Source organism: Rhineura floridana, chromosome 2 (assembly GCF_030035675.1).
Source record: "Rhineura floridana isolate rRhiFlo1 chromosome 2, rRhiFlo1.hap2, whole genome shotgun sequence".
Lineage (NCBI taxonomy): Eukaryota > Metazoa > Chordata > Lepidosauria > Squamata > Rhineuridae > Rhineura > Rhineura floridana.
This window is the reverse complement of record NC_084481.1, coordinates 86,825,427-86,850,726: the sequence shown is the minus strand read 5'-3', so window position 1 is coordinate 86,850,726 and position 25,300 is coordinate 86,825,427. Positions and strand designations below refer to the sequence as shown.

General features: G+C 42.6%; 1 protein-coding gene across 1 annotated transcript in view; it reads right to left on the bottom strand.

Annotated features, from left to right (window-relative positions):
- Positions 1-1,118: 1,118 nt before the first annotated feature.
- The window catches only part of LOC133377914 (contactin-associated protein-like 5), a 114,112-nt gene continuing 89,930 nt past the window's right edge, over positions 1,119-25,300 (bottom strand). Inside the window, exon 7 of the mRNA XM_061612712.1 lies at positions 1,119-1,179. Coding sequence (XP_061468696.1) covers positions 1,145-1,179 — 35 coding nt within the window. The 3' untranslated portion in view covers positions 1,119-1,144. The remainder of the gene's footprint in view (positions 1,180-25,300) is intronic.

Below are 25,300 nucleotides of genomic sequence, written 5' to 3'. Positions count from 1 at the left end.
TAAATTAAATTAAAAAAAAAAAGAAAGTGAAAGTAGCACAAAAGCAGGACTACAGCTGAACATCAAGAAGACTAACATAATGACAACAGAAGATTTATGTAACTTTAAAGTTGGCAATGAAGATATTGAACTTGTCAAGGATTATCAATACCTCGGCACAGTCATTAACCAACATGGAGACGATAGTCAAGAAATCAGAAGAAGGCTAGGACTGGGGAGGGCAGCTATGAGAGAACTAGAAAAGGTCCTCAAATGCAAAGATGTATCACAGAACACTAAAGTCAGGATCATTCAGACCATAGTATTCCCGATCTCTATGTATGAATGTGGAAATTGTACAGTGAAAAAAGTGGATAAGAGAAAAATCAACTCATTTGAAATGTGGTGCTGGAGGAGAGCTTTGCGCATACCATGGATTGCGAAAAAGACAAATAATTGGGTGTTAGAACAATTAAACCAGAACTGTCACTAGAAGCTAAAATGATGAAACTGAGGTTATCATACTTTGGACACATCATGAGAAGACATGATTCACTAGAAAAGACAATAATGATGGGAAAAACAGAAGGGAGTAGAAAAAGAGGAAGGCCAAAGAAGAGATGGATTGATTCCATAAAGGAAGCCACAGACCTGAACTTACAAGATCTGAACAGGGTGGTCCATGACAGATGCTCTTGGAGGTCACTGATTCAGAGGGTCACCATAAGTCGTAATCGACTTGAAGGCACATAACAGCAACAACAACAACAATGTAAAGTATCTGTTTTGCTCAGGCAAGTCTTTCTCTATCCTCTCCAGGACCTTTTTGGAATACCTAATACTGGCCAGGGATAAAATATATGTAAAATGTCAAAAATCCTTTCTGTACAAGAGAAGATTCTGGGTCCTAAGAAAACTATGGACAAAGAATGTTGAAAATAAGTATAGTTTATATTTCTCTCTTCCTTTCTACCTCTTCCTTTTTCAGCAGGGCTTTCAGCAGCACATCCCATAGTGGAAAAGTGTGTTGACTTTGCCTTGTCCTCTCCCACAACCTGGCTTACCTTCTTCCCCAAGCTTACCTTCATGTTTCTACTGTGTGCTTTGACACTGACATCAACAGGAGGAGGACTGGGGTTGCCTGATGCCTCATTAGATATACAATTCACCCACATCTTCTCAAATTCTGCTGAATTTTCCCTTTACAGCAAATACAATAGGTAAGCTCAAAAGCAACAAAATGTCAACTCTTTAAATGCAGACACTTAACCAGAGGCACTTGATGGATTAGCCATTGTCTCCTAAGCCATCCGAAAAAATGCAGCCCAAAGAGATTTCCTTTGGCCGTCATAGCTTATTACAAACTCAAAGGGAGAAAGCTATGGTTACCGTTCTCTCTTTGAAGATACAATATACTGAAAGAGCTTGTTATTCCCTAGACTTGCAACTTTACACTGGTTTTAATACTCAGTTAAGGTCATCATACGTCAAGCCATCTTGATCTTCAGTAGGATCATTTTACCTTTCATTTGAAACAGCCTTAGGCTCCCTATTCTAACACAGACATAGACACATACACACACACACAGTGGCAGTCCTGGGAAAAAGCTGTGCAAAAGGTCTATTGACAGTGATTTCAACATACATAGGCTTGTTCCCTGTTCATATATTTCATACAAAGTTTTATAGGTCAGTAATAAGGAAGGATTTATGGCAATGGTTTGCAACCATTTAGCTGGCAGTCAAGCAATGTTTCTCTAGGTATCAAATCCCCAAAGATCTTTAAGCATTCGTGACTACCAAGTTAATTAATGGTAATGGGTGATAACACCTTAGATACATTTTCACATACATAATTGCTTGCCAATCTAGCATATCCACACTTTCTATAAATGATTGTCTTTCACTTCCTTTCCTTGTTTTTTTTCAGAGCAAATATCACTTTCCTGCTTTACTTAATACCATTCTTAGTGAGGCAATGTACACACTTGTGGCAATGTAAAACAATGCATTTCATCTTCGTATAATCCAGTATGAATAGACCTGATCTGCACCTCCCAGATTTACATGTGGTTCTGAATTTAGATATCTGCTGGCTTTTGCACTTCCTAAATGTTCTAATGCAGTTCCCACCTCACAATCCACATAAAAGTGTTTTTAAGTGTGTATCCTCAGGCCACTCAGTTTAGAGCTGGGCTCCTGCTGGGAGGAAGGGTGCGATACAAATTAAATAATAAATAAATAAAAATAAAATAACAAAAAGGGAGAAACTCCTCACCATCTGCATTGGCTGCATCCACTGTCCCACTCCTCCCCAGCCCCATTTAGGATGGCCCTATAAGATTGCAGTCCTATACTCACTTACCTGGGAGTAAATTCCATTAATCTAAAAGAGACTTATGAATAGACATGTATAGGATTGCACAGCAATTGTTAAATTGACTATTGAACAATAATCCACCAAGTCAGTTTCAGCTGACTCTAAATCTAACATTTTATAATTTCTCATTAAGAAAGTTATTATTTGCATTCCAGTTTCACAAGAACTTTGAAAGTCAAATCCAAGTGACTTATGATTGTCCAGCTGGGGGGTAGATAATGTCTAAATGCTATGCTATGTATTATGATACTGCTCATTAAAAGGAGTGAAACAATTATTTCCTATGCCTTAGAAAGAATGTTTCCAATGGCATTGCTCAAACTGGAATTTATCTTTTGATTCCTTTGAAAGAAGAGCATAAAACTATCATCTTGTATTTGGTTTAATGGAGAACAAGACAATGGCTGGAAAGAGAATAAAGTTAGCATGTTGCCCTTTTTTTATTAAACTGGTACAAAAGGGTGTAAAACATTTTAATATGGCTTTAAATGTACAAATGTCATTTTTGTCACCTAAGTAGTGTTGCAGTTAAGAGGCGATAATTTTTCTTTAGCTATTATCTTAAATACATGAAGAATGAAGTTGAATGTTTTCACCATGTTATATCTGGGACATCTTTTATAGCTAATTTCTGGGTCTGTGAATTATTCATAATACACTTCAAACTGGCTCTCTTGGATAAGGTAATTGACCTTGTCTGTAAGAAGCACCAACAGCCTTGCTCCACAATTAAATCTGTGATGTGGTCCATTATTTAATGAAAATGTCTTTTCATTAGCTTAGGTGATATATTATTGCTTAAACTGCTCACCTAACACTGCAATTAGGACCTACACATTTTCACAATTTTGCAAAAGGACTACATTCACTACAACAAGAACGTTGTGTTAAGCATGGGGGACAAGATGGAACCTTGCGGAACACCACAGGATAATTTCCATGGTGCTGAACAGTAGCCTCCTATAACTACTTTTTGCAAGTGGCTCTGGAGTTATAAGCAGACCAGTGAAGTACAGTGCCCCCACCCTCCAGCTCCTTGAAATGTTCCAGAAGGATACTGTGGTCAACAGTATCAAAAGCTGCTGATAGATCAAGGAGAACAAGCAGGGTCACATTCCCCCTATATCTCTCCCGACAGATGTCATCAACCTGGGCGACCAAGGCAGTTTCAGTGCCATGGTTAGGCCTGAAACCAAACTGAAATGGATCCAAATAATCAGTTTCCTCCAAGCGTGCTTGAAGCTGGACAGCCACCAACTTCTCAAGTACCCTGCTCAAAATGGGGATATTTGCCACTGGGCAATAGCTGTTTAACACTTCTGTGTCCAGGGATGTCTTCTTAAGGAGGGGATGCATCACTGCCTCCTTCAAGGAAGATGGTACCTCCCCCTCTTCCAGCAAAGCATTAATCACTCCTTGGACCCACCTGGTTAGTCCCCTATGGCTAGTTCTCAGCAGCCAGGATGAGCAAGTGTCAACAACCTACTCATATAAAAAGAGCTAAGAAGGACAAACCCCCCCACAAAAGACTATTAAAACAAAGAGCCGTGGTAACAAAACAGACATACAGATGCTAACTGTTTTTCAAAAATATGTTAAAAATATGAAAGAATGTAAATGAGGCAGCCCGACTACTCACTGGGGCACGCTATCAACAGTATGTCACCCTGTTGCTGAAAGAACTGCACTGGCTGCCCATTAGCTAGCAGGCCAAGTTCAAGGTTCTGATTTTGGTGTACAAAGCCCTATACAGCTTGGAACCAGGATACCTGAAATATTGTCTTATCCCTTATATAGCCAGTTGATCACTGCACTCTGCAGGTGAGGACCTCCTGCAGATACCCTCTTATTAGGAGGTCAGTCACACACAACATAGGAAATGGACCTTTAGTGTAGTGGCACCTACCTTTTGGAATTCCATCTGCTTAAATATTACACAGGCACCATCTGTGTAACTTTTTCAGCGTCTACTGAAGCCCTTCCTCTTACAACAAGTATTTTAAGAAGAGAACTTATCCCAGTCTGCATCTGTTTTGGAATTGCTTTTTAAGATGTTTTTAAAGCTTTTTTAAAATATATATTTTTAAAGGTGTTTCCTTCTCTATGATGCACACCTTAACGTGGTGAGGGGATTTGAGAGTGTCGAAGAAGCTGAGAGCAGTGCCATCAGGAGTCTAGAGCAAGAGGCTAGACTCCTGGCAGGGGCACCCAAGATGGAATGATCAAAGCTGAGACACCAGACTAAGATGCATCCAAACTCAGAGGAAGGCAATGGTAAACCACCTCTGAATACCTCTTACCACAAAAACCCTATAAACAGAGTATCCAAAATGCAATGTGAGATGTTGCTGGAAGATGAAACCCAGAAGGCACTCATTGAGCTACTGGGGAAGAACAATGGACAAGCAGGAGTAGAGCTGTGACTAATGACCAAACCGGGTCAAAGCCGAAAGGAACCCCAGAGGTTGATGCACACAGATACAGAAGGAGAGTTTGGAGTTGTATGATGTACACAATAGGAACATGGAATGTGAGAAGCATGAACCAGGGAAAGTTAGAAACTGTCAAGCAAGAAATGGAACATATCAACTTTTCAATACTTGATGTGAGTGAATTAACATGGATGGGAATGGGACATTTCCAATCAGGCAAGTACAAAATATTTTATGCAGGAAATGAGAAATTAAGAAGAAACGGGGTTGCTTTAATAGTGAGAAGTGATATAGCAAAAGCAATTAGGAGCTATAACACAAAGTCTGAGCAAATTATATCAATGAGATTAAACAGGAAACCTATGAACATAACCATTATCCAAGTCTACGCTCCAATGGCAAACACAGAAAAAGAGGAATTGGAAAGATTTTATGCAGAAGTACAGGAAGAAATTGATCACACACCAAAACAAGATGTTTTGATAATCATGGGGGACTGGAAAGCAAAAGTAGGAAACAGAGAAGAACTAGGAATTGTGGGGAAATGGGGCTTAGGATATAGAAATGAAGCAGAAAAGAGACTTATTGAATTCTGTGAAGCCAATACTTTGTTTCTTGCAAACACATTTTTTGAGCAAACAAAAAGATGACTGTACACATGGACATCACCAAATGGTCAATATAGGAATCAGATTGATTATATAATTGGTAGTAGAAGATGGAGAAGTTCCATACTTTCTGCGAAAACAACACCAGGAGCAGACTGCGGTACAGATCATGAACCAGTCATATTGAAAATCAGAGTAAAGTTAAAGAAGTACAACAAGGCAATCATAATTCTAAAATACAATTTAAGTAACAACTCAGAAGAATATAAAGATCAGATAAGGAACAGATTCGAGGCTTTAAACTTAGTTGATAGAGAACCAGAAGAACTATGGACAAGTCAGAGACATTATCAGGGAAGAATGCAAAAAGACAATAACCCTAATTAAAAAGAGAGAAAGGTCTCAATGGATGATTGATAAAACTCTTAAAATGGTTAAAGAAAGAAGGAAAGCAAAAGCAAAAGGAGATAGAAACATGGTCAGAACCCTAAATGCAATAATACAGCAACTAGTACATAGGGACAACTATTGTAATTGTATAGAAATAGAAGAGGACAACAAAAAAGGTACAACAAGAGCCCTATTCCAAAAGATTAGAGAAATTAAAGGGAAATTTAAACAAAGAGTAAATAATCAACAGGGGAACACATTGACTGATTAAGATGAAATAAAAGGAAGATGGAAGCAATACACTGAAGAACTATATAAAAGAGATGCAAGGATGACAGATTCATTCACAGAGGAACTGTATGATAAAGAACCAGAAATTTTAGAATGTGAGGTGAAAACTGCTCTTAAAATACTTGGAAGAAACAAATCACCAGGAACAGATGGCATACCAACAGAGTTGCTACAAGTTACTGAGACTGAATCTGTTCAAAGTTTGACAAACATTTGTCAACAAATAAGAAAAAATTAAATAATGGTCCACAGACTGGAGACGCTCGATATACATCCCAATTCCAAAGAAATGGGATCCCAGGGAATGCGGTAATTATTGAACTATTAATATCCCATGAAAGTAAATGCTCAAGATTCTACAACAAAGGCTCTTACCATATATGGAGCGAGAAATGCCAGATGTCCAAGCTGGATTTAGAATGTCGTTCCTATTAGGTGCGTATTTGCCGCCGCCATTATTAAAGGGAGGACTCGTGAATGCTCGCGATATAAACATTTTGGAGCCACGTGAGATCGTTCACCCAATCAGGAAGGGTGTTGGAGCAGCGTATAAAAGGCTTCTTCTTCTTCCCGCTCTTGCCTTTTTTGCCTCGCGGCATATGCAGTTGGTTCGTGCTTCCCGTGGCTCCGTCGGCGTGTTGGCGTGATTGTTTCTACTTATTCTGGATTTTGTAGCTTGGTTTTTCCCTGTTCGATCGTTGTAGTCCTTTGATTTTGTTTTCCCGATTTGAAATTCCCTCCCCGATACCCCGCTGATCAGCTGGGCGGCGGGCGTCCGCCCGCGCGCCTAGCAGCTTTTTTCCCATTTGTTTCCCCCCCTTTTTGTATGTAAAGCCTCAGTTCGCTTAATTTCTTTGGTCCCAATTTTGGAGCTGAGCTGGTGGAGTAGTCGTTCCTGTGTCAATTTAGACTTTAATTCTTCGTTCTTGCCTTAGTTTTCGCTATTGTCCTCGTTTAACCCCCCTTTTACTTTCCGATTCTCTCTTTGTAATCGCTGTTATATATTGTTTTGCTCTTTGATCTTTTACTTTATTTGGAGTCTCTTTTATTTAAATTAATAGTTTTGCTTATTATATTTCAATTTTTGTGTGTATTGCTATTTATTCTATAGTTGTTGCTTTTTAATTATATTTAGTTGATTGAAATTCAACACCCCCTCCTTTTTTCCCTATTTCCCTCCCCCCCATAGTTTATAGTATATTATTCATTCTATTACTCATTATCAAATAATAAATAATATTTAATTTATATAAATAAACAATAATAATAATAATAATAATAAATAAATAAATTTAATTATCATAAAATCAATATATTTTCAAATTTCTGTTTACTATTATAATTGGCAATTGTGTTCGTTGGTTAAGTTGTAGAATTTTATTGTACATATTTGGTGGTTTTTAAACTTGGTTAATTGTGTAATTGTTTTATCTCGGTCTTTTGACCATGCCTCCCAAGAAGGTGCAACAGAAGAAAGGGGTTCGTGTGCTGAAGCAGGCCAACAAGCGCCCTCCTTCACTGCAGCATCAATCCTCTGATGAAGAGGAAGATTTGGGGACCATCCGTGCCTTGGTGGCTAGAGTTGAAGCGCTTGAAAAGGAACGCAGGCAGCCTAAGGATGTCGATGCGGGTCCCAGTTCTGGACCTGTAGGTAAGAAATCTGCTAGGTTAGCTTCCAAAATGACTAAATCTCGTCTTCTCGCTGACTTGGTTTCTAGAGTTGGTGTGCTTGAAGATGCTACACCCATGGAGGGGTCTTCGTTGCATACTCCTCCAGTGGGTTTGCCTGCGGTTCCGTCCACGAATCTTGCCTTGCCTGAATCTGAGCGTCGGGAAGTACAGATGCCTGTTCCTCCAGCGCCCGCCACGTTCATTCCTGGGTCTCCAGGGTTCACCATGCCGCTGGTCGTTGCTTCTCCTGCAGCTTATACAGGTGGGCAACAATTACACCCTCATGTTACACAAGTACATGCCTCCAGTGCCCTTCTTCAGGATACCCCAGCGGCGGGTTCCCAGGTGCTGGGTGATTCTCCTCACCCTGCTGTTTTTATGGGGGGGGTGTTGGTTCCTCAGCACCCACAGCTCCCTTGGCCGGCTGCTGCAGTGTCTCCTTGGCAGCCGCCTTCCAATTCTTCTTCTCTGGCGCCTGCTTACTTGCCCCTTCCTCAAGGAATTTATCCTCAGGGTGACACATCTCTTCCTTTAGGGGACCATTTATTATTAGGAACCAAGGAAAAAATTTGGCGTGGAGAGTACATCGATTTGTTTTCTCTCCTGTTTCGTGAAAATGAAACAAAACCTAAGGATGGTCAGGAGGTTAAGGAGCGTGAGGCCGCTATTAAACGGAGGGTCGATCGCGTCTGGCCTAATTGGTTGAATGCCTATACAATTTATATGGGTGTTATGACTCAGGCGTATCCGTCTAGGGCTTTGTCCATGATAAAGTATCAGGACATTGTTCATCGTGCTTTCCGGGAATTCTCTGGCACCGCTTGTCTCCGGTATGATGAGAATTTCAGGCAAAGGGTGGCATTGGATCCCACCCTCCGTTGGGATGTTGAGCATGCCGGTCTTTGGCTGCGATCCATGACCCCCGCCAGGCCTACCTTGGGCGATAGAGCTGATAGTGGGCATTTGTTAGTGTGATGTTCCTATATTAATGTATATATGGTAAGTGTTGGTTGTTTAGAAGATATATGGTAAGTAGTGAAAGAGGAGGGAGAGTGAATGGGCAGTAGAATGCTAGATGATTGGCTGAGTGTTTAAAATGGCTGAACGTATAAAAGGAAGAGTGAGAGTGGAATCAGGGGGGGAGAAGAGAACTGAGTGGGTTGCTTGGTGGGGTTTAGAGAGTTGTTTGACAGGAGAGAGTGGAGAACGAGGGAGGTGGAGTTCGGATTAGTATTGAGTAAAACCATATGCTTATGTGCTTTACAAAGAAATCCTGTTAATCTTGTTAGCTTTGTTATCTGTAATAAATACTTAATTTGGTTTACCAAAGGCCTGATCCTTGGCTGGGGTTTCACAGACCAGAAGGGAGGGTAAGGTAATGACCAAGGCTGAAGGGGAACTGTAACAAATGGTGGCAGCGGTGAAGAGAATAACAATACCAGTATTCAGAGTCTCTGGGAATACTAGTATTGGGACGTTACTGGTGGTTGCCTAGCAGGGGGATCTGTTGAGATCTGTGCTAGAGCGGGGAGAGAAACCATAAGAGAGAGCGGTCCGGACTGGTGGAGTCCCTGGTGGTGCCTAGAGACAGGCAGTAACCACGAGCAGGTAGGAACCTGACAGGGAGAGCCAGGGAAGGATGCCTCACATGTGGTGGCAGTAGCGGTGGGATACGAACAACAGAGAATCCAGATACAGTGGTGTGGCAAACAGAAATAACAAAACAAGATTTCTTGTGAGAGTGACTGGCAAAGAGTGTGTGGCAAAGAGTGAGTAAACTCAAACACCATGGCTGAATATATAAAAATGAAAAGAGAGGAGCTGGTGGAGAAGTGCATAACATTCAATTTACCTCACGAGGGTAAAGGGGTAGATGAATTGAGGGTAGCACTTATAGGATTTGCAACTGCCCAGCAAAAACAACCTGTCAGAGAAGAGACCCCAGAAGGATATTTCAGCAATCCCGCTTATATAGAGTACTTGAGAGAGAAGTTGAGGATGGAAACTGAGAGAATGAGGATGGAGGCTGAGGAAAAAGACAAACAGCGGGTCTTTGAGGCTGAGGAAAAAGACAAACAGAGGGAGTTGGAAACTGAGAAGTTGAGAATGGGGTTTGAGGAGAGGGAGAAGCAACGAGCAGTGGATGCCGAATTACAAGTAGAAAAGTTAAAATTTGAAAGAGAGAAGTTTCATTCTGATGAGACAAGACAGAGATGGAGCAAAAATAAAAATTACTCCAAAGGACTTTGCTGTCTATGAGCCTGGTCAAGATCCTCAAATTTACCTCAGCACCTTTGAAAAAGCAGCTCAGTTGTGGGGGCTACCTGAAGATAAATACATGCAGTATTTATCAAACCTGATTAAAGGGGAATTAGCTGAGGTATACCAATATTTCCCCTCAGACAGGCCTGTCACCTATGCTGAATTCAAAGAAGCAGTGTTTAAAAGATTCAGACTGGGGCCTGATTATTTTAGAAAGCTTTTCAGAAATTGCCAGATACAGACAGGGAGGTCTTTTGTGGAGCTGGGGGCAAAACTGATGGACATATTTGGGAAATGGCTGACAAGTGCAAAAGCTCAGTCTGTGGAGGAGGTGAAAAACCTCATGATATTGGATCAATTATACCATCAGTTACCACCAGAAATAAGGCTCCTGGTCAAAGACCGTTCCCCTACATCGGTGCAGGAGGCCGCAGAGATGGCGGATCACTTCGCCTCCAACAGAACTGGCTGGGTGGGGAAAACATCAAGAGATTTTAAACCCAGACCATATAATGCTGGCAGAAGGGATGTGGTACCACAGAGAGTGAGTCCTCCAGTAAAATCTGAAGGGCACAGGACACCCCAGAGTGGATCTGTGTACCCTAAAAGTGAGGAGAAATTATGCTACAAATGTGGTAGACCGGGGCACCTACGTTTTCAATGTGAGGTTGCCAACCCCATTAGTAATCCTGCTCAGACAAGGGCAGTGAAAACAGAGCCCAAGGCTTTAGAAACAGAGAAAAAGGTTCAGTTCTGCCAGATAAACTGGACAGAAGTAACAGACCTTGATTCAAGTCTGAGAGAGGAAGTGAGTGTACAAGGGGCAAATTATTGGGCATTGCTTGATACTGGTGCCACTCAGACATTACTGAGGCCAGATTTAATAAAATCTGAGGTAATATTACCTCAGGAAACTGTGACTATCCAAGGAGTGAGGGGTCAACCAGAAAGTTTGCCTGTGGCCCTGGTGGAAATGACTTGGAGAGGCCGAGAGGGCCGATATAAAGTAGGCATTAATGCCCAGCAACAAGAACCAGTAGTACTGGGAAGAGATGTAATGGGCGCCCAAGGAAAGATCTATGTAGTGACCAGACAGCAAATTGGCAGAGAAAAAGAAGCCATATTAAGGGGGGCTGAAACAAACAGGGTGGAATCTGTTAACCAGCCTCAGGTCACCATAGCAACCACTAGCAGGCCTGCTGAAGGAAACAAACTGTATCCAGTGGTCTCTGATAATGATGAGGCACATCAATTCAGGGAAGAGCTGCAAAAAGATATAAGTTTGAAGCAGATAAAGGAACAAGGTCTGACCCAACAGATTCCTTTCACTGACAAACTGAGGAATCAAGTTGTGTGTGAGAATGGGATTTTATATAGACTGTGGATGCCTGCTGAGAGAAAGGATGAATGTGAACCAGTGAAGCAATTGATAGTACCTAGCAAATACAGAACCAGATTGCTAGAGGTAGCCCACGATGTCCCATGTGCAGGACATCTGGGAATAAAAAAGACCAAGAGGAGATTGGCAGCACACTATTATTGGCCAAACATCTCCAAAGATGTAAAACAACATTGTCTATCTTGTGGAATATGCCAAAAGGTGGGAAAAAGTGGAGTAAAGACTAAGGCACCCTTAAAGCCCCTTCCTATAATTGGACAACCCTTTTATAGAGTGGGGTAGATTTGGTGGGCCCTTTTTCCAAACCCACAAGGCATGGCAAGAAATATCTATTGGTGGTGGTGGATTTTGCCACCAGGTACCCAGACGCAGAAGCACTAAGATCCGTGGAAGCCCCTGTAGTGGCAGAGGCTTTATTAAAAATCTTTATGAGGCTGGGTTTCCCTCATGAAGTGCTGACGGATCAAGGCAGTGTATTCATGGGAGAAGTGATGCAATGTATGTGGAAATGTTGTGGTCTAAAACATCTAAAGACCACTACTTACCATCCCGCCACTAATGGGTTAACAGAGAGATTCAATGGCGTTTTGAAGGGCATGATCAGAAGCTATATTCAAGATCACCCACAAGACTGGGATGAACGGTTGGGATGCTTCTTGTTTGCATACAGAGAAGTCCCTCAGGAGTCAACAGGCTTCTCACCCTTTGAACTCATGTTCACTAGAAAAGTGAGGGGACCTTTGGAAATATTAAAAAGTTCATGGGAAGGAACCCTGGGAGAGTACAAAACTTCTGTAGTAGATTTTGTATTGGAATTCCGCAATAAATTAACATCAATGATGGAGATGGTGAAAAAGAATTTGAGTCAAGCACAGGAGAAGCAACGTTACTGGTATGACAGAACAGCCAGGGAACGTGTGTATGATGTGGGAGATATGGTTATGGCGTTCATACCCAGGAAACATGACAAATTACAGGCTAACTGGGAAGGACCATATACCATCAGAGAAAAGCTTGACACAGTGACATATGTAATCACCACAGACCAATTAAACAAAAGCAAAGTGGTTCATGTAAATATGTTGAAGCCTTACCATACCAGGGATGCACAGGTGTTGCAAGTTACCTTATTCCCTGAGGGAAGTGGGCCTGAACTTCCAGATTTGGTACAGGAAAGCAAAGACAAAGGAGGGGTAGATCAAGTGGAATGGTCAGAGGAGGTGAAGGAGGAAGTAAAAGAAGAGATTCTGAGAGTTTTGAAAACCTATAGGAATCTCTTTAGCAACAAACCTGGCCGAACCAGTATATTTATACATTCCATTGATACTGGAGATCATGACCCAATCAGATCTGTTCCGTACCATGTGAATGGGAAAGTTTTGAATGAGATCAAAAAGGAGGTGGAAGATATGCTGGAATTAGGAGTGATCAGGGAATCCATCAGTCCCTGGGCCTCAAGTATTGTCCTGGTTCCGAAAAAAGATGGAACGACAAGGTTTTGCATTGATTATCGGCTAATCAATAAAATTACTGTCCCAGATGCGTATCCTATGCCTAGGGTAGACGCAATGTTAGAGTTATTGGGGGCAGCAACCATTATCTCTACACTAGATCTCTGTAAAGGATTTTGGCAAATGGAACTAGATGAGCAATCCAGAGCCAAAACTGCCTTCAGTACACCAGATGGGTTATATGAGTTTGTGACCTTACCCATGGGACTAAGGAACTCACCAAGTTCATTTCAGAGGCTAATCAATACTTTGTTGCGAGGCATGTCAGATTTTGCAGTGGCCTATATCGATGACGTGGCCATTTTTAACAAGTCGGTGCCTGAGCATGTCCAACACCTGACAACAGTATTGGAGGCCTTAAGAAAAGCAGGCCTCACAATAAAAGCTAAGAAATGCCAGTTTGGACTAAAGGAAGTAATCTATTTAGGACATAAGGTGGGGAGTCGGAAAATCACCCCCTTATGGAGCAAGGTGGAGGCAATACAAGCGTGGCCGATCCCCTTAACCAAAAAACAAGTAAGGGCATTTCTGGGTGTGGCTGGATTTTACAGGAAGTTTGTGAGAAATTTTGGGGAAATAGCAACCCCCTTGCATAAATTAACAAAGAAGAAGTGTTCTGAGTGTGTGGTATGGACGGATGAATGTCAGAAGGCTTTTGATCTACTGAAGCAAGCCTTGTGCCAAGGACCCATATTAATAGCACCAGACTATGAGAAACCATTCATCGTGGCTACAGATGCGTCGGACCTGGCGCTGGGAGTCGTCTTGCTGCAGGAGAGAGAAGGCACCAGACATCCAGCGGCGTACCTGAGTCGCAAGCTGACGCCGAGGGAGAAAAACTATTTGTCGGTCCAGAAGGAGTGCCTAGCGGTCGTGTGGGGACTGAACAAGTTGCGCCCATACGTGTGGGGACGAAGATTCACAGTGACTACGGATCATCGGGCCTTGTTATGGTTGCAGACTATGAAAAACCATAACACTATGCTGCAGAGGTGGTCCTGGGCCCTACAGGACTATCAAGTGGACTTCCAGTTCATAAAAGGCAAGGACAATGTACTGGCCGATGGACTTTCCAGGCAAGTGGCTGGGACTGCAGTGACGTGACCAGACGGAGGAACAAAGAAAGACATTTTCCCCATAGAGACTTTTATTTGTTAACGTGACGTATAAATCCTGGAACAGGAATAATACTCTGCCGTTGTTTTAAGGGGGGGGAAATGTGATGTTCCTATATTAATGTATATATGGTAAGTGTTGGTTGTTTAGAAGATATATGGTAAGTAGTGAAAGAGGAGGGGGAGTGAATGGGCAGTAGAATGCTAGATGATTGGCTGAGTGTTTAAAATGGCTGAACGTATAAAAGGAAGAGTGAGAGTGGAATCAGGGGGGGAGAAGAGAACTGAGTGGGTTGCTTGGTGGGGTTTAGAGAGTTGTTTGACAGGAGAGAGTGGAGAACGAGGGAGGTGGAGTTCGGATTAGTATTGAGTAAAACCATATGCTTATGTGCTTTAAGAAGAAATCTTGTTAATCTTGTTATCTTTGTTATCTTTAATAAATACTTAATTTGGTTTACCAAAGGCCTGATCCTTGGCTGGGGTTTCACAGACCAGAAGGGAGGGTAAGGTAATGACCCAGGCTGAAGGGAAACTGTAACAAATGGTGGCAGCGGTGAAGAGAATAACAATACCAGTATTCAGAGTCTCTGGGAATACTAGTATTAGGACGTGACTGGTGGTTGCCTAGCAGGGGGATCTGTTGAGATCTGTGCTAGAGCGGGGAGAGAAACCATAAGACAGAGCGGTCCAGACTGGTGGAGTCCCTGGTGGTGCCTAGTGACAGGCAGTAGCCACGTGCAGGTAGGAACCTGACAGGGAGAGCCAGGGAAGGACGCACCACAGTTAGCACGAGCGCAGACTGCCGCCTCTGGTTCCAGCCAAGGCGGGCACTGGGTTCAATCCCAGCAAGTCTGCTGGGCATTCAACAGCACTGGCAGATGCCTCAGACGCCCTTGTAGGTTCAGACACGTCTGTGCAGTGTGTGGGGGCAACCACCCCAGTTCCTCCTGCCAGCGTGCACGTACGGCTCGCCACGGCACAGGGGAGCACCAGCAGCCCAAACGCGGTTCTGGCAACAGCGGCAGTACGTCGCAAGGCCAGTAGCCCGGTCAAGCTGGCTCCTTTGGCTAAGCTGTTAGAGTTTTACCTTAATAGACAGGCTGCTACTTTCATACTGCAAGGTTTTACTGTTGGTTTTCGCATTCCCTTTGAGGGTCCACGGATTGCTACATCAGTAGTCAATCAGCCCTCTCTTAGCCATTTGGCGACTGTTGTGTTAGCTAAGCTTAATAAGGAGATAAGTGCTAATCGTATTTCAGGCCCTTTTCCTTGTCCTCCTTTGAGAAATTTGAGGATTTCCCCGTTAGGTATTGTGCCCAAGAAGCAGGTTGGCGAATACCGGCTTATTCATAATTTATCATACCTGAAAGGTGCCTCTGTTAATGATGGCATTTCTTCGTTACATGCATCAGTTAAGTATACTTCTTTTGATGAGGCAGTGAGAGTAGTTAGGAGGGCAGGCAGGGGTGCTTTAATGGCAAAGTGTGATATAAAATCCGCTTTTCGCCTTCTGCCTGTGCACCCTGATGATGTAAATTTATTGGGTTTCAAATTTCAGGGCCAGTTTTACGTAGATAGGGCCATGCCAATGGGTTGTTCCGTGTCTTGTGCTGCTTTTGAAGCCTTCAGCACGTTTCTTGAATGGGCACTGCGGAGGAAAGCTTCCTCCTCCTTCTCTGCTCATTACCTTGATGATTTTTTATTTGTGGGGCCAGCTGTGACTTCTCACTGCCTTTATTTAATGCAATCCTTCACCTCTTTAACTGAGGAATTGGGAGTTCCGCTAGCTCCTGAAAAGTCTGAGGGCCCTGCTACTTCCCTTATTTTCTTAGGGATCCAGTTGGATACAGTAGCTCAGTCATCACGTTTGCCGCTGGATAAGTTGGTTGCACTGCGCCAACTGCTTCGATCAGTGCTTGTGTTAAAGAAACTCACACTGGGTCAATTACAGGAGCTGGTGGGACATTTAGTTTTTGCTTCCAAAGTTATTTCCCCTGGTCGTGCATTTCTCAGGCGTTTATGTGACGCCATGAAGGGTGTTCGCTCTCGTTTTCACTTTCTTCGTATTACTGCAGGGTTGAGAGCGGATTTGCACATGTGGCTTGAATTTTTGACAGAATTCAATGGCCTTTCCTTTTGGCGACAGGAATTATTATTGGAAGCCGAATTGCAGGTGCATTCTGATGCCGCTGGGGGCATTGGTTTTGGAGTAATATTTAGATCCCAGTGGTGCGCTGAGCGATGGCCTGCTTCTTGGCTGGCCAGTGGAATTACTTCCGATTTGACATTCCTGGAATTCTTTCCAATAGTAGTAGCTGTTCATATTTGGCCATTGTCATTTCAGAATCTCACAGTGCGCTTCTGGTGTAATAATTGGTCCACGGTTTGTGTTATCAATGCACAAACTTCTAAGTCTTCCCGTGTTATGCGCTTAGTGCGGGCTTTTGTCTTGCAATGTTTGCGCTTTAATATTTTATTCTTTGCCAGGCATGTTCCAGGTTTGCTACATTCCGTTGCTGATGCCCTTTCCCGCTTACAGATGGCACGCTTTCGGGAGCTTGCACCTGGAGCGGCACTCGATCCTGTGCCAGTCCCACCTTTCCTGTGGAACCTTGGCAACTAGAAGTTGGGGTTGCGATTGCAGCTGCTCTGGCTCCCAGTACTCAAAATGCGTACGAGCGTTCATTTGCTAAGTTCCAGAGTTTTCGCATCAGCAAGGAGCTGCCTTTGGCGTGGCTTATTCCAGTGGAGCACATATTGCAGTTTATGATATTTCTAAAAGGGCAAAATAATTCTGTTTCCACTATTGCCGGTCACCTCTCGGCGCTGGCCTTTATATCTAAGGCACGGGGGCTGCCGGATCATTCTGTAGATTTTAGGGTCAGAAAGGTCCTTGAGGGTTGGTCGCGTTCCGCTCCCAGGTCCGCTGACCGGAGGAGGCCAATCACGCCCGATGTCCTCCTCCAGATCCTGGCATTGTTTAATTCATTATGCTCATCTCTGTATGAGTCGCACCGTTCGCCGCAGTAACTCTGACGATGTTTTACAGTGCTATTCACCCTAGTGAAGTATTGGCCCCCTCTAAGCGCGATGTGTCCTATCGAGCCTTATGCTTCGGCGTTTGCACATTAGGTGCCGATATAGTTAGGTTTTCCCTACGTGTCTCTAAGACTGATCAAACAGGCCGTGGCAGTATTGTGTTTTGACGCAGTTGCCCGGTCTCAGAATTGTGCCCTGTGGCTGCAATGCAGCAATTCCTGTCTCTACGGCCAGCGGGCCAGCGTTATCTGTTCATACATGCTGATGGTTCTGCCCTGACTCAATTACAATTTTGGGCCGTTGTTCGGCGGGCCTTCGTTGGCCAGTGGTTGCGATGCTGGAGTCTATAAGCTGCATTCCTTCTGGGTTGGTGCGGCTACGGCCGTGGCCCTCGTGGGCATGAGCGTTAGCGATATACAGGTGATTGGAAGATGGCGTTCCGATGCATTCAAATCTTATGTCAGGCTTTAATAATAAGATTTTGTTTTTGTTTCCCTAGGTTTGCTAAGCATCCCTATTCCCGTGAGGATCGTCTTGTGTGGCCGCTCAATTTTGTTTTGGGCTCATCGGAGGGCTTCTTCATCTGCTCCTGGGACCCAGCTGCAGCTTTCTGCTACTGCTACAGTTCACTGGGTAGCCTGGAGGGGCATGTTATGGGACGCGTTTTTGCCTTCTGTGTGCCGTATTATGTCTTCTATGGATCGGCCACATATATTATTGATCCATTTGGGGGGAAATGATTTGGTACAGAGTCCAGATGTGGACCTGCTTGTTAAGGTCACTCGCGATCTCACGTGGCTTATTAATTCATATCCACACCTTATAATTGTGTGGTCAGATATGCTTGTTAGAAGGGTGTGGAGGGGTGCTATTCATCTCAACAGGATCGATAGATCCCGGAAATGGGTGAATAGGAAGATCAGGACTCTTGTCCTGTCGGTTGGGGGGGCATTCATTCCCCATGACAGGATTAGGTTCCATGCCCCACATTTGTTTCGTGGGGATGGTGTTCATCTTTCAGACCAGGGGTGCGATTTGTTTTTGGAGGATATTATGAAGGGTTTAAGGGTTTTGTTGTCTTCATTGGGTGGAGGGGACCAAGCTTGAGCTGATCCCCTCTTGTGGCATAGAATTCGGGCAGGTGAGGTATATATGGGGATTATATATTTAGGCGGTTAAGGCATCATAAAAGGGGCACTTCACAGGGAACCATCAGGGTTCATGTCTGGTGGCGATCTGGGTAGTGTCCTTGTGGGACGTCCTTGTGGGACCGGCTTGCGCATCATGGTGAACGCCTGTACGGCGGGGCCATGGTGTGGAGGTTGGAACCACACGCATGGCTCCAAGAGCAAGGAGTGAGGATTTTACACACGTCCTTCACTCTGGAGTTATGCAATAATGAGAATTGATGCCTTTTGAAGGTGGGGGTGTAGCCCCACATAGTTAGGATTAGCCTCACCTGCCCGAAGTAATTATATTTGAATGATTGGCTGTCTTGCTTTAGATTTAGTATGTTATATTTAATAAATATAACATTATTCCAATCTTGTGTCACGAGTCTTCCTTGTGTGGTGGCAAAGGGAAGAGGCACCAGAGATCATATCACAAATATACACTGGATAATGGAACGGACCAAGGAATTTCAGAAGAAAATCACCCTGTGCTTTATAGATTACAACAAAGCCTTTGATTGTGTAGACCATGACAAACTATGGAATGCTTTAAAAGAAATGGGGGTGCCACAGTATCTGATTGTCCTGATGCGCAACCTATACCCTAGATAAGAGGCTAGTGTAAGGACAGAATATGGAGAAGCCGATTGGTTCCCAATCAGAAAGAATGTGAGACATAGGTGTATTTTATCACCCTATTTATCTATCTATTTATTTATTTATCCATCCCCATAGCCAAAGCTCTCTGGGCAGTTTACAGTACTTGTTTAATCTATATGCAGAACATATCATACGGAAAGCAGGATTGGACCAAGAGGAAGGAGGTGTGAATATTGGAGGGAGAAATATCAATAATTAAAGATATTCAGACAATACCATACTACTAGCAGAAACCAGTAATGATTTGAAACAAATGCTGTTGAAAGTGAGAGAAGAAAGCACAAAAGCAGGAGTACAGCTGAACATCAAGAAGACTAAAGAAATGACAACAGAAGGTTTATGTAACTTTAAAGTTGACAATGACTACACTGAACTTTTCAAGGATTACCAATACCTTGGCACAATCATTAACCAAAATGGAGACAATAGTCAAGAAATCAGAAGAAGGCAAGCTGTGAGAGAACTAGAAAAGGTCCTCAAATGCAAAGATGTATCAGGGAACACTAAAGTCAGGATCATTCAGACCATGGTATTCCCGATCTATCATTAGAAGCTAAAATGATGAAACTGAGGTTATCATACTTTGGACACATAATGAGAAGACATGATTCACTAGAAAAGACAATAATGCTGGGAAAAACAGAAGGGAGTAGAAAAAGAGGAAGGCCAAACAAGAGATGGATTGATTCCATCAAGGAAGCTACAGACCTGAAGTTACAAGATCTGAACAGGGTGGTATACAAAAGATGCTTTTGGAGGTCGCTGATTCATAGTGTCGCCATAAATCGTTATCGACTTGAAGGCACATAACAACAATGAAGATGTTCTGTTTTAATATATTTTAAAATCTGTTTTTAAATTGTTTTAGAGTAGTTTTAGTGTTTTGTTTGCCACCCTAGCCTCCTCTGGAAGGAAGAGTGGGATATAAATTTAATGAATGAATGAATAAAATAGATGAATAGAAGATGTATAAAAGGCCTGGGAGAAAAGAACCTTCTTGGGCCAGCACTGAAAAGTCATTAACAAAGGTTTCTTGTGAGCATTCTACAACCAGGAATTCCACAGCTGAAAAAGTCTTCTCCCTTGTAAGCACCTTCAGATTGGAGAAGGGTGTGTGTAGATTACCTTAAAATATGACTAGATACAAACAGAAGGAGTACTGAGGTCCCAAGTTGTGAAAGGCTTTATAGGTCCAAAGCAGCACTTTCAATTGGCCCTGGAAGGAAAATGGAAGCCAGTGAAGGCGAGAAACAATTGATGTAGTATGTTTCTATGCAAGTGAGCTTGGGCTGCTTGTTGGTACTATGATAAAACTTAGCCAAATTCCCTTTTTGAACACTTTCCTACTTTATTAAGAGTGGTCGAAAAACATCAAGGGTCTATGGAACTGGTACTGATTGTGGGGACCAGATCTGATTGACTTGGCAGAGGATTTTTAAACTTGGATAAAAGTAAATGAATTTGCTGCTGTCATACCTAAAGTGGTGCAGCTCTTCTTTCACTATGTCGTCATTATTACCCTGAAACATTGGTGTCATGATTATGAGCTCTGACTCACCATCCTCAGGGGAAGAGGCCATGGATTCAGAGGACATCTCAGCTTGGAGGAGAATGTGCTCTCTAAACCACTATTTGGTGTTCCTGACTCCACAGAAGTATCAGCACCAGAGGAGCCCATGGCATTCTTGGTTCTCCAAAGTGAAGAGGGTGTGTTACTGTCTTCAGAACATAAGAGGAGTCAGCTGGATCAATCCAGTGGCCCCAGTCCAGCATCCTGTTTTTACTGTGGCCATCCAAATATCTATAGGAAGCTCACAAGCAGGATCTGATCACAACATCATTCTTCCCTCCTGCGATTTCCAACAACTGGTATTCAGAAGCATTCAGGGTTAGTAGCCACTCGTAGAGGAAATTTGTGGTGTCAGATAGGCCCTAAAAATGTTGGCCTTTGAAATATATCTCTGTGAATTCATTGTTCAATTTCTAGTTTCATCACTACTGTATAACTTGACACAAAGGTGTGTATTACATAGACCATACATTTTATACAATGGGATCATGACAGCCTTCAGTACAATATGGCTGGGGACTCCCTAGACTTGTAGAAAAATGAGATAAATTCCCGGGGTCTCTCCTTTTGGAAACATCAGTTGCAGATAAGGTGATTACTCAGATGCTGAGATGTGTTGATTACTCAGTAAATAAAATTCTGACCTATTTAGTTTTTTTGTTCTGAAGACTGTTTGAAACTGCACCTCATCAAAGAAGCAATTTTTCTGATTTCTGAAATCAAAATGTATATATCAAGCAGGAATTAAGTAACCAGTCATGTTATTGTCTGCTTTAGAGCTGATGGCTTACCAGAAGCCATCTTGACAAACTCTGGAAAAAATAAATAAAACAGCACCCTTCACCATTTATAGTAAAGCCACCAAGGATTGTGAGCAACTAAAATTTCATTCATACTTGTTGCTTTTGTACACAGCTGAGAAAAGCTCTCGCCATTCAAAACTACTTGTGGCCAAGGGCTTTAACTCACAGTAGGGATATAATCCTCTTATTTTTTACCTTCCATTTTTAAGTGTGCCCCCCTGGTGGCCATTAATGATCTGATTCCTTTTTCCTTCAAAAGCTTTTCATGTTTCTGATCTCCTCAAATATAGACAGACAGTCAGACAGACATTGCTTTGCAGAGAATTATCAATATTATAATAGCTATTTATTCATGAGCCCCACTGGTATCGATCTTTATTCTGAACTCTGTAATTATTGCGTGTTTACATTCCTTTTCAAGTGCATTGCAGAGCAGATTAAGGCAGATAATCAAGTCAGTGTCTTCCCTTCTGCTGCTTACAATCAACACCTCATCCCCCCTGGTGTTTTTTGTCTGTCAGTTACAATCAACACCTCATTCCTCCCCCTGCTGCTTACAATCAACACCTCTTTCCTCCCTGCTGCTTTCTGTCTGTCAGTTACAATCAACACTTCACTGACATCAGGAAAAGGGAAGACACATTTGAAGGGCTCACATAGAAAATAAATCCATAAAAGTATCACACACACTATCAATGATTTCAAAGTGATTTAAAAAAAAAACAATTTGGAAAAAAAGAAAGATGAATCAGAAATCAGGTGAGAAGAGTTGATACTTCAAAATTCTCTCCGCAAAGATAGGGAATATCAGAAATAATAATTAATCTGATGGCAAATCCAATCATTGCAGAAACTGAGCCCATCATTAACTCACAGTAACCAGTCCATAAATGGAGGAGTTACTTCACAGAATGGGTTACAATCCAGCAGAAACTTCTGATTCCTCCTACAGCCTCCTGGCTCACCTGCCATGCTGTTTCAGATCATCCTCTAACGTTCCATATAATATTTTTGGGAGGTGCAGGGAATTCCGTGAGCAGGAACAATCTGTGAGTGGGAACGTTACTCAGAGGAGCCAACCCAGAAATGCAATGCTGTCCCCAGGAAGGCCCATCTGGTACCAACCTTATCATTATTTTGATGCCAGGCAAAAACATTTTTGTTTTCACAGACATTTGGGCAGCACATATTTTTTGGGGTAATTTTATTATTGATTATATTTTACTTGCTTGTCAATTGCTTTGCACCCTAACCAAGATGTTGACCCTTAGTGTTACTGGCTAGAATACATAGCTGTAATTTGACAAACCAGGATAAACAACTTCTCTCTCCCTGTGGCTGATTAAACTGGGGCTCTGAAACTTCTTCACAGGCTCATTGAAATACATTTATAGGCAAAAGCACTGAGTCTTGAAAAGAGCAAAGTATTTCTAAGAAAATACATTTTAGGAACATAGGAACATAAGAAGCTGCTTACACTGAGTCAAACCATTGGTCTCTCTAGCTCAGTACTGTCTACACTAACTGGAAGTGGCCCTACCTGGAGATGTTGGGGACAGAACCTCAGTCCTTCTGCACGCAAAATAGATTCTCTACCACTGAGCTACAGCTTTCCCCCTAATACTCTTACTTTAAAAAGAGCATTACCTGGGAAATGTACAGTGGATGAGAGAACTATCTCTTTGTGGTGGGACATGACACTCACAGCAAGTACCCTTCGTACTGTCATCATATGTACAGTATTGAAAAATTAAAATGATTTTAAAAATTGACTGTCTTTCTTTAGGCTAATCTGTTCCACTCTCTCATTCACTTGGAAGTACCTTCAACCCATGAGCTTATGGCTGCTCTAGGGATATGCACTGAAAGGGTCTCAAATAACAGAATTGGGCAATATGTTCACTTTTTATGTTTCACTATTAAAGCTTGTATAAATATTTGTAGTATAGTTTGAAATTGTTTATGTTCATAGGGCCCCTAAGAAAAAGCAAGTGTTCATTTGAAATGTATTGGGCTTAATATATATTAATTAATGCTATCAACATTATGGGAGGAAGGATCATGGCTCAGTGGCAGAACATAAGCAGTGGCAACTGGTGCCCACTAGACCTGGTAGGGCTGCTATCGGGGCATGGCCAAGTTTTGGTTTTCTCCCCAACCTCCTCCCTGGCAAACATAGGGTGAACACTTAAGCATGGCAGTTTTACAAATAGCACATAACTAAACTGTAAAGCATCTTACTTTGGCTCAGAAGAGGTCCCTACTGTCACAGTTGCTTTTCTGATGGGAGAAAAGTTATGTGGCCTCTAGGAATGGACAAGAAGTCAGACTTGACACCTGATTTTACAAAAGCTAGCATGCTCGCTCTTTGCAGAGCGAGTGTGCTGGCTGAAAACTTAGTGGCTTTTCCACAACAGTCAACACTGGGCGAGAATTCTGCTTAAGTTTCCCTCACTGTACCCTTCATTGTGATATGGTGAGGTGAGTAACTTTTAGGTGCTCTTCAAGGCTCAAGGTGGCACCTGAGCACCTAAGGGATTGATGCCTCAACTGCCATCCTAGGTGATGGCAGGCGTGTTGTGCTGATGTGACAGGTAGGTGGGGTGGGCTAAAAATGTTTTTAGCTGGTGCTGAAAAGAGTACAATGAAAGCATCTGCCTAATGCCAATAGGCAGGGAGTTCCAAAGTGTACGTGTTGACACACTAAAGGACTGACTGCTTACAAGAACTATGTGGCACCCTTAACATGGAAATCATACCTTGAACTTGGCCTGCTAGCAAATCAGCAACCAGTGCAGATTTCAGAGCAGAGGTATTATATGCTGATAAGGTCTCACTCATGTCAGCAATCATGCCACAGCATTCTGCACTAACTGCACTGCCTGTATTGGGTGGGGATGTTTGGCTGTATGGCACTGCAGGCGTGGGGCAGGTGGTGCCCAATGACCCAGTCCTGCCTGATGTTAGCCCTGGTAAAATGAATAGGAATATGTTAGTTACTACAGCTAAATCATACCTCCTCCTCAGTATAAACATTACATATGTGAGATTATATCACTTCTATGGAGAAAACAGCAAATATTATGTCTGGGAATATTATGTTTTGTTTAAGCTATGCCTGGCTTATTCCCTGGTATGCAGAAAGAACCTCCCTGACCTGGAGCAGTGTATTTAAGTGTAATGGTTAATAGCCATTGGCCATAGATATCCAAAGTTTCTTTTTAAAATAAAATAAAAAACCAATCCTGTAAGCAGTAAGGTCCTATTGCTCAGAGAAAAAAAGATATGGCAAGTGGGGGGAAAACAAGAAGCCAAAATGTTAGAAAAAGGAGTATTTCATACCATATGCTCAGTTTTAAATATGTAGCAGGAAGTGCCATGAGTTCCTCCTGTATTCCACTAGTGTGGGGGACTCAAGACATTTAGACAAAGGATTTTTTAATTTGTTTCATTTTCATAACAGAAGGGATTTGCTTAACTTAAAATCTCATCTACACAGGTTTCACCTCCTCACTCAAAACTGGGGGCTGGAAGCAACCTCACACATGCCCTGCTAATTGGATTACCAATGCCAGGATGTCTGTGTTATCAACTACTCTTCTGATCTCTTCTCCCCCAGCCCCATCATAAAAGGCACAGTCCTGGGCTCAGAGAGAAAATAAACATCTGGTCCTCTTCAAAGTCTGCAGAACTTTTTGTTTTAATTAAAATAATTATAACTCTGTGGGGGTTCATTATCTTGCAAAGGCCAATTCAAAATTTCAGATACCTTAAATAAACAAACATGAATAAAAAAGGTCCAGCCCAGTCTAGTCTTGGGGCAGTTTGCCACCAAGAATCTCCTCTACCCCCCACCCTGACAATAAAAAGGCCCAGTCTGGACAATGAAGAAACCAGACTCTCCCCCCCCCCACACACACACACGCCAGCCCAACATGCTTTTGGCGTAATTTGCCTCTTCTCATCCCACTGAAATGTCTATATATATATGGTAGTGATGAACCCAGAAGTTGAACAG